The sequence below is a fragment of the Camellia sinensis genome, chromosome 13, assembly GCF_055761805.1.
Source record: "Camellia sinensis isolate YWXY chromosome 13, ASM5576180v1, whole genome shotgun sequence".
Taxonomy (NCBI): Eukaryota; Viridiplantae; Streptophyta; class Magnoliopsida; order Ericales; family Theaceae; genus Camellia; species Camellia sinensis.
This window is the reverse complement of record NC_138973.1, coordinates 27,577,377-27,587,737: the sequence shown is the minus strand read 5'-3', so window position 1 is coordinate 27,587,737 and position 10,361 is coordinate 27,577,377. Positions and strand designations below refer to the sequence as shown.

At 32.9% G+C, this 10,361-nt stretch overlaps 1 protein-coding gene across 6 annotated transcripts; it reads right to left on the bottom strand.

Moving 5' to 3' along the window:
- Positions 1-342: 342 nt before the first annotated feature.
- LOC114309641 (pectin acetylesterase 8) lies at positions 343-6,183 on the bottom strand. Of its 6 annotated transcripts, none has more exons than XM_082903806.1 (15): positions 6,063-6,183; positions 5,839-5,930; positions 5,549-5,602; positions 4,539-4,660; positions 4,335-4,417; positions 3,584-3,713; positions 3,421-3,500; positions 3,233-3,319; positions 3,010-3,134; positions 2,831-2,891; positions 2,405-2,458; positions 2,238-2,315; positions 1,466-1,571; positions 698-843; positions 343-560 (listed from the first exon to the last, which is right to left on the bottom strand). In XM_082903806.1, exons 4-15 carry the CDS (start codon positions 4,657-4,659, stop codon positions 435-437), a joined length of 1,197 nt encoding a protein of 398 aa, XP_082759932.1. In that variant the 5' UTR covers position 4,660; positions 5,549-5,602; positions 5,839-5,930; positions 6,063-6,183; the 3' UTR covers positions 343-434. The 6 variants fall into 6 exon arrangements, with proteins under 6 accessions (XP_082759932.1, XP_082759933.1, XP_028111229.2 ...); XM_082903807.1 differs by having other exon boundaries at positions 4,539-4,663; positions 6,063-6,141; XM_028255428.2 differs by lacking the exon at positions 6,063-6,183 and having other exon boundaries at positions 5,839-6,046.
- Positions 6,184-10,361: the final 4,178 nt, after the last annotated feature.

The following is a 10,361-nucleotide window of genomic DNA, read 5'->3' as shown; positions in this document are numbered from 1 at the left end:
AATGTTGTTAGATTGTGAGCTAATGGGAATGTAATTGTGTGGAAAGAGAGAACGAAAGGAGCAAAGCCACTATTGGGAAGAGTGTTTATTTAACAAACAGAAGACTTTGTGCCAAGCGGTAACATGATGTAGAGTTTGACACCTGCCCAGTGTTTAGGTCGGAATGAATAGTGTTTTTTAGCTTTGGATGGATGGCAAAGGATAATATTCAGAACATCAATTTTGAAGACACTTCTTACTTTGTCAATTCACCGGTACACGACTGGAAATCCATGAAATACAAACACAATTCTCCAAGTCATTTAATTCTCAGATTAAAAACAAAAACTAAAAAGAGACCAATTTCTTCTAATTGCAACGAGATTGAATAATTTACTGTATTGAGAAATGAATTATTGACTGGAGAATGATAAATTGATAGAAATATATCTATACTATAACTTGTGCTCAGCTGGATCAAAAACACGATTATGGCAAGTTGTGTCACAAGGATAAGGGCAATCTATCTTTTGGAATGGACTCCGGTCATAGTACCAATCACCAACTGCCTTCGCAATTGTCTGCCAAAAAATAATAATAAATAAATAAATAAAATGTTCAAGTAAGAAATTAGAGTTCAATAAACAGAAAAATAAAAAAAAAAAAAAAATCAAGAAAATATGAAAAATAGAAGGGAATAAACACAAGCCTCTTATACCGTTCCACTGAGTACTGGAGAGTCATCCCTCAGCCATGTCTCTTGCATTTCTGTCTGGCAATGGGCATAACAAGAATTGATGAACATTCCTCTAGATGAAGAGTTGCCAAGTCCCGTCAATGCACTTAGAAACTCCATCCTGAAATCTGAAAATAAATGCAAAAGTAATGTTATAAAATGAAATGTCAAAGGTCTATGCTTTTGTCAAAGACTGTAGATTACTAAAGATGATAAAAAAATAAAAAATAAAGACAGCAGAGGGTTTTCGAGGAAACGGAGAAATGTTGTGTTTTTGGTTTTGTTTTTTGTGTTTTCAGAAGTAAAACAATGAAAAGTTCAAAAACTCCCACTATTTTCATTAAATGCAAAATGATTTTCAAAAATTAGAAAACAACATTTTGGTTTTTGTTAAAAAAGTTGTTGATTTCAGATAATTGTTGGGGAAAACAGTTTTCAGAAACAGTTTGCGACAAAAGTTTTCTGTAATTTGCAGAAAATGTAAACAAAAAATAGAAAATGAAAACTCAATCAACCAGACCCACTACTCTTTTTGGGTTTCATAATCAGATTTTCAGAAAATGAAAACAAAAAATAGAAAATGAAAACACAATCAACCAGACCCACTACTCTTTTTGGGTTTCATAAACAGACTTGGAGGATTTAGGGAATGCACCATGAAAACCTAAAAACTTAAACTGTAGAAAAACTATAAGGACCAGAGAAATTTCTGAAATTCCTAGTTTGGTAAACATATTATAAAATAGTAACCTTGCATGGTTTTGAGTTGATCAGCTGAACATTTAGTTATGTTGAGCTTGCAGTTATGCCAGTAGCCATGCGGATCAGCTACACCCGGTGCCAAAATGTTCTTTACCTGAATTATTATAAAAATATAAAATCAAAAATCAAAGACTTGAGTAAAGCAGAATCAAGCAATAAATCAATAAATTGAAAGGACAAGAAAACAGCATTAAATTGACGAAAAATATAAAATATCACAATTGTGTTCTTCATGTATGTTAGTATGTTACAACCAGTTTGTAACGTCTTTAGGTCATCTGTTATCTTCAAATTGAAATCCCAAGAAACAAAGTTAAAACCTAAACAATCATGTTTGAAGAAAGACATTATTATTTTTTGTTCAATGCGTGGGAATCGATAATTCTTTTGTTTGAAACTTCCTCTTTCTATGTTGGGAATTATGTTTTCCTAGAAAGAGTTAAATGTATCAAAACCTTATATATTTCACATTATGCATGTATTTTAAGAACCAGACCGGTGTCTCTGGTATATCTATATGATAATTACAACATGCAAAACATGCCAAAGCATCAAATTCCTACTTCTAAAATCCATTTATTAAACAAAACCCAATCTTGTGAGAAAATAATGTAGTAATGAATTCCACAACAGAACAATCAAAAAAGGTTGAGACACGAATTTTCAAATTCTCATGTAAGAAACGAGAAGTTTGGCACATTTATATAAACCATCATCATAAACTTGAGCATTTTTTTTTTATTGAAATGAATGAGCTAACCTGCCATGAATCATAGGCTGCGTTTACCAAAAAAAGCGGAGTTTGAATTTGTTGTGCCATGTTTTGTGGGAAAAAACACTGCAATGTAGTTTAGATGTATTGGTAAGACAGCACAAGTTTAGAAAAATTAAGGAGAGTGAAACTTCCATTAAGAAAACTACACTTACCAAACCAGGACTCATTTTTGAAGTGCAGGATACGGGTAAATTCTTAGCTGATCCCTGCATCAGAGATAAGTAAATATGGATTCTTGAAATTACATCTCTTTGGATACAATAGTTCTTCTACTTGCACAGAAACCAATCACAGAACCGGAAAGATGGATTCCACCATATGTGAGAAGCTTGTGTCTGATTCTGCAATCGGTTTCAGTGTTCATAGACTTTTTTTTTAATATAAAGACGGGGGAAAATTAACAACAATGAAACCATTTTCATTCCCCCGGGGAAAACAAAGAAAATAAAAGTGAGCGAGGGTTTTAGGAGGAAACAATTATAATGTAAGGGAGCGTGAACAAAATACGGAGTTAAAACCACATATACCATAATGGAAACATCATACAAGTGAGAGAGAGAGAGAGAGAGAGAGAGTACGTGTGTTGCAACTACATCGTTGTAGAAGGCTTCAATGTGTGCTGCTCCGGAAACATCCTTCCTGTCACACAGCACCATCGCTTTTAGTTCTTTTAGTTACACAAAACAAATAAAAATCAAACAATTATTGCATAGTTTAGGAATATGATTATGATAGCAAGTCATATACAAGAGCTTACGCATTGATAAAATAACCAGCATCCGAAAAGCATTTTACTTTAGCACTTGTGGGTACTAGAGCTCGAAAATTATCACAATGCAATATGGAAGTCAACCCACCAGCTGAACAGCCCGAGAGAACAGCCTGTTCAAACAAGATTTAGAAGCTATTAAGAACAAGGGCGATGAAGAACAGGCTTGGAAAATTATCACAATGCCAGATACGTAACGTATGACTCGTACATTTTCAGCATTCTTCATTCCTTTTGCTAGAAGATCATCAATTATAGCAGCAAAAACCCGTGCACCTCTGTAGTGAAGATTAGTAGCCTGATACAATTGGCCTATAAGTAGAAAGCCTGGCTTTGTTCTTTTGTTATAATTCCTTAAATTGAAGCCATAGATTCTGATCGGAATGAATTATAACTTACAGGGTCAACTGCTTCCACATCGCCTGTAAATGATGCCCCATCACAGTACCTAACCTTGATCCTATTCCAATTATAGAAATCTGGATACCGAAAGCGTCAATTTCATCATATGAAATTTCAGAAGGGAAAATGAAATTCAGATCAGTAAAATATCGGGGCAAACCTGGATTAAACTTTTGCTGGTTGCTCAGTATCCCGGAGGAAACAAGCTGAACCGCCATTTGCTTGGAGGAACCGAGACGAGTGTCAATGCGGGAAAGGCAAGTTGTGGCATTGTTACACCAGCCTCCTCCCTGAAAATACAAAGTAGAAAATGTCAACTCATATTACCACAACGCAAGTTATCCAATTCAAAACTAGTAATTACCACAACGAAGGAATGATCAATAACATAATTTCAATTATTCAATCACCATATCAATTCATTTGTCAAGAAATCAAAATCAGTATCCACTATTTGCTTGCCAAGAAAATGCATAAAATTAACACTCATTTTGTTTTGACGGAAAACAAACATTTTCTAGAAAATATTTTCAATACAAGAAGTTTTCCTATGTTTGGTTGCAACATTGAAACTAATGTTTTTGATGGTTGTGTTAGTAGTGGTGTTGGTGGTAGTATGGTTGCATTGGTAAGCCTTCAATCAAGAAAGCGTTATCCAAATTTCAAAAGTGGGAAAAAATTTCCTCCCAAATGGACTTGTTTAATGTTGATCACGGAAAATATTCTCCGTTAGACTTGCACTTTCTATCATACCAAACCCTAGAAAATGTAAAAACATATTTTCGCCGACAAACGGAGATTATGTGGCATTGAGTACTCAACAATTCTTATTTATTTTTTCAATTATCTTCTTATTAACCATGAAATTGATTATATATACTGTAAAACACAAAGTTTGATGAAGGACCAACCTCAATATGAACCAACCAATTGTTAATTCCCGCTCCAAATCCCTTATCAAGATGGTACGCCGGTGGACTTCCATCCAAACAAACTGAGTGCAATATCAGAATTGAAGAAGAACATTACGATGAATATTGTTAAAAAAGGAAAGAAAGAAATAAAATAAAATAAGTCAATTTAATTATTTTATTGCAAAACAAAAAAAAAATCACCTGCTCCTTTTGCAACAGCATTCTCAACATAAGTTATTCCAACATTGAATCCTTCTGTTTTCAGCAAGATCATTACGCAAACTAGTATTTGTAACCATTGGCTTATTCTCCCACTGTTCATTCTGCTAATGGGGTACTCATCAACATACGAAAATTACATTCAAAAATATAAAATTTAGAAAAGAATAAAAATAAAAATAAAAAATAAAAAAAAGAGCATACCATCTAGAATCATCATTAATGATAAAAAAATAAAAATAAAAAACCCAGATTCATGGGTTATAAAAGGCAGATCTACCCATCTTCTTTTGTGTATATGTAAACGCCAGATAATCCATTTTTTTATTCCATTTTATCTATTGGGAAATATAAAATAATCAACCAAAAGTTCAATAATAGGATAAAGTACACTGAACTCCCCTTAAGTTTAGAGAAAACACAACAAACGTCACAATTTTGACATAATTACACCAATCTCTTCTTTTAATATAAAACTTCTTTTAATATAAAACTAAAAGAGCAGAAATTAAGACAAATAGTGTGAATACATGAAAATAAATAAGATAAAATATACATTTGAGTATAAAAATATAAGAACCTTTTAAGTAAGCCAAATCTAATTATGCTTAACTAGTGGGGTTTACCAAAAATCAATTAAATCCCTATATGCAACATTTTCTTTCGAATAATACTAGAAATTCAAAAATTCTGTCAAAATTTTTACCAAATGTCTTAGTGTGGGACCCACACATGTGAGTCATGTGAGTCTTACACCTACGTGACATTTATGATGTGTTTGGTTGGAAGATTTGGAGAGAAATTTGAAAATAAAAAGAGATAATATGTGTGAAATTAAGTGAGATATATGTATATTTTATTCTTATTACACCTAGTTTTTCTCTTATCCTTTTTAAATCCCTTATAAATCTTCAAACCAAACACAAAATTAGTAGAATTTTTAGAGTATAGTAGTTTTGTTTTCCTTATATATGTTATGGAGAAAACTTTACCTTTTCAAATACGATGAAGAAATGTGAATCCACGAAAGGAATCTACCAAACCACCTTGGATATTGGAAAAAACAAAACATGTTATTTTCACAACATTTTTATCAATGCATATCAATATTATAGATGTCCAGTACCATCATCACATATCTACAGAAAAGACAGATATACACACATACATATGATACAAATGTTTTGATCTGCTAATATAAATGTTCATTTGGGTTTTTGAATTTTGCCTCTATAAAAGCAGATTCGAGAGAGAAAGAGAGTCAAGTGCTCATATGGATTACCTGGAACGTGAAGAGAGAGAGAGCGTGAATGTCTTTGTTTTAGAGAGAGAATGTGAATCGAACCCAGTTCGGCATTTAGATCTTTGGAGCTCCTTCATATATATATATATATATGTATATATATTTGTGAGTGAAAGACAAAGCGGCCTAGTTTGGTTTTACTCCACCGACACACATTCGATACAGACACAAGCTGCCCAAACCAAAACAAAAGAAAAGGTTACCTCAATATCAATTCAACGACACAGAAAAATTGCACACCAAAGTCTCTTTATCGGTTTACGCGCTTCTTCTTAAGCTGTGCATGTAGTCTACTCAAGTCCGCAACTACCATCACCATCACCGTCACCGTCACCGTCACCGTCACCGTCACCCTCACCCTCTTTATTTTTATTGCCGGTATTACATATATTAATTAATAGGTAAATTATAAAAATACTTCGGAAATTGAATTAAAATATAAATCATTTTTATGATTTTAAAAATTACATTTCACTTAGATTTCTAATTTCATAATAAATTATTTCTTTTATTAATAAATCATCAAGCCAATTAACAGTTTTTAATGATGTTATAAATATATTTCAATTAATAATTTAAGTGATTTTATTATCGTATATGAGAGTAATTATGAATTTCCTTTTTTAATTAATTTTGTTAAATAAAAATTTTTAACGATAGAATATTTGTAATTTTTCAAACTACAGGATATAATCTGTACTTTAAACAAATCTCTAGAGTATATTTATAATTTATTCTAATTAATATATATATATATATATATATATATTAGTATATCAATTAGTATTATATCATTATTATTGATCTCACTTATTATATCAATTACAAATATCTAAAATCTTTAAAATTATATCATATCATCTGTTAATATATTAATTAATATATATAACATTATTCTTTTTCTTTATTTATCACACACAGTATCCTATCATTTATTTATCTAACTATTACAAGATTATTGACACATTACATAATCGCCAAATCCTAATTATTAAGAGTTATTGTAGGGATGTCAAATAATTTATCAATTTTTCTACTGAGCCTCTAATATGGATGTGGGATTTGCACAAGTAAAATTTGTGTGAATCTCCCTCTATGTAAAGAATTTAATAAATTATTTAAAGTATAACATTTTTCAATTATTAAACATGACCCCTGTATAATGATTTGTCTGCATTACTATGGGTATGGGCGGCCATCCACATTTTGGTAACCAGCTGTTATAAATTCTTGCGATGTTTGTACCGACGTCACTAAATTATTGATAAGTATTATTTTAAAATTTTAAATTAAAATAATGTATAAACTGGTTAGGTAAATTATTGATATTGTAAAAGTTTTGAATGAGATTAATGGAACACATTTTAGTACCAAAATGTTAGAAGCACTATGTATCTGTTTGGTGCAGTATAAAAGTTATTCATTTTAACTTTTAGTTTAATTTAAGCTATTTTGATGTATTTAGTTTAGTTTATAGCTTATAGCTTATAGCTTTTTGGAAGTCAGAAATCAACTTATTCTTTGAGTAGGGCAGGAGATGCTTAATTTATAAGTCAGAAATTAGCTTATATTCATAGTTATAAGTTATAAGCTGTTTAGGCATAAGTTATAAGTATTTTTTTACAGTTCTACCAAACATGGCCTATGAATGGTGTTATTAACGAAAGTGGTAAAATAACCAAATTATCTTATTCTTTTTATATTTCACAAACATGTTTCCTATTTGAATCTCATGGAAAATCATTACAAATTAAAAAATGTATATTTTAAATTATATCACTCTTTTATTTAATTTTTTTATCTCATTTCGTAAAAAATATTAAAAAATTAATTAAAATAATCAATTCTTAAACGAGGCTTATGATAATAAATTTATTATAAATCTTAACTTAAGCTTACCTCTAATGGATGATATACAATTGGAAAATGAATTGTGGCCCTAAAAACAGTGGCCCTAATGGCCCTAATTTCCTTTTTGGGATAAGTCTGTTTTTTTTTTCTTTTTTTCTTCTGCCTTGTTTTTTTTTTTTTTGCCTTATATGGAAATTTAGGGCCATTAGGGCCACTAAATTTCGAGCTACCAACCAAAACCGTATACAATTTTATTGAGTACGGTACTCGAGTTCAAGTTTTACTACCATACCATGCAATCCTTAAATGTTAATAAAAAAAATTTAAAAAAAAGTTTAAACGCCCACAGAACCATTGTATGTTTGAATTGGTCTTTTACATAAGAATGTTAAACCAACTAAATTATTTAAGTTTGATTTGTTAAAAATTTGTTTGAAATCAACTTATATAAACAAAATTTAGATACATTTTAAAGTCCAATAAATTTATAGAACAAACTTAAACAATCTATTGACTCGCGATTATATGCATTATAAACATCAAATTTGACATGAGTAAGCCCATAAAAATTATAGTCCACCATTTGAGACCCAATACATAACTCAAATATTGAATCCCAGCATTGCTGAAGCCTCACATAGCAATAAGAACCAATGACAGCGACACACATGGCAAGAGAAGGGCAAGCCACATAAGTAGACAATGATTTGCAAAGTTATTGCCACTGCACATCGCCATTAATGAAGCCCCTTACAGCATTTATTGCGATAACCCCTCTTCGTCGAGACAGAACGTCTTCACCATGAACAAGGTATGCTAGAGCATAGACTTTCGGCCAAGGTGACAAGTCAGAAGGGACAACGAAATGATTACCGGAGGATATAAGCAGACGTCGAAGACAAAAAGAAGGTTAAGTTTTTCTATCTCTAATCTATCTACACGTTCCACTTCTCTCTAACTTACTCGTCGGAGGGTTCGCCGGGGGACTCCTCGTTCCTCGTTGAACTCTTGTGCAGGTCTTTTGATGGGCTTGGTCATTCGGACATAGGCTTGAGGAGCGTGGATCAGTCCGACCCGTTCCATTTGGAACCCATTGTATTATCAGCTGGCGCCGTCTGTGGGAAGCGTTTTTGTTCCGTGCGCCAGTTGTGCTCATTGTCGCCGGAGACTGTAATAACCCTCACCACTGCTTACCGATAAACATTGATTACCGTTAAACTAAACTGATTATGACTGATAATTGAACTGATTAAAGTACTGAACTGACTGACTGAAAACTGGAACTGAATTGACTGAGTATGTACGTTTGAATTGCATTCTATCTGTTGATTGTTTATTTGATCTGTTCGTATTTTAGTGTTTAAACTGCTAATTGAAGGCCTTATCGACGGCCGAACCGGGAATTGATTGATGTTTTATGGTCCTCATAATTAATGTGAATTTATGGTGTATTTACCTGAAAACTGATTAGGTATGATTAAATTAGATTAAAATGAGTTAATTGCAAACTTTGACTTATTTACCAAACTTGCCACTAAGTGGGCCACTACCTCACACACTTAGAGACTTGTATATGCTTGATCAAAAACCATTCCCTCAGCCCTTTTTCCTTATACTAGCCGACCAAGAGAGGAAATAGGAGAGAATTGAGTTCATTTTGTCGAATTGGCTTGAATTGCTTGGAATGGAAGTGTAAATTGTCAAATTGGACTCCTAAACCTTGAATACAAGACTAAGGTAGGACATTCATCTTCTTGTTGTTGTCATAGAGTTAATTCTTGCATGATTCATGCTTCAATTGTGGAGTTAAGTCTTGTTTTAGTTCATACATGTAGGATTAGAACATAATTCATGCATGCATGTTTGAATTGATGAGTTTTGAGTTGAATTCATGGTAAAATTGTACATGCATGTTCATAATTAGGCTTGAGTCCATGAATTCATCTTGTTCTTGAAGAAATGAGTCCATCTGAACAAGCTTTGAAGCTTTGAAATGGTTTGAATTCATGCATGTTTGCATGTTCTTCTTGTTCATGAAAATTGTTTGAAATTGGGTTTGAATTAAACACCCTTGGGCTTTGATTTCTCAAATTGAGCTTTAAATCATGTTTAACTATGAGTTTACAAGTGTTTTCTGGAAGTTCAGCCCAAGAGGATCGGTTTGGATGCATTTAAACATGGTTTTGGCTTGGAGGTGCAATTTGGAATTCCCAGATTTTGCACTTCCGCTCGAGCGGGGAAATTGGCGCTCGAGCGTGGAATCCGAGCATCCAGTATATCTCTGCACTGTTTTACAGTCCGCTCGAGCGGAGGATTGGGCGCTCGAGCGGAGGCTTGTGTCTCAAGCTCGAGCGGGCGTCGAGCGGAGATTTCACCCATCCAGTACTTTTACAGTACGCTCGAGCAGGAAAGTTGACGCTCGAGCCTGTACCTTTGTTGCATGACCGCTCGAGCGGGGAAACCTGCGCTCGAGCGGGACTCTGTTTTTCTGATAAATTCTGAAACTGTTTTCTGATCACATCTTTGCATCCTCATCCCATTCTAGGCATTCTTAGACCTAGTTTAAGACATCTTTGAGGGCATAGATGTAGAACACACCGAGACATTTAGGAATGAAGTTAATTATCTTTCCCAACTGTGAAACTTAGTGT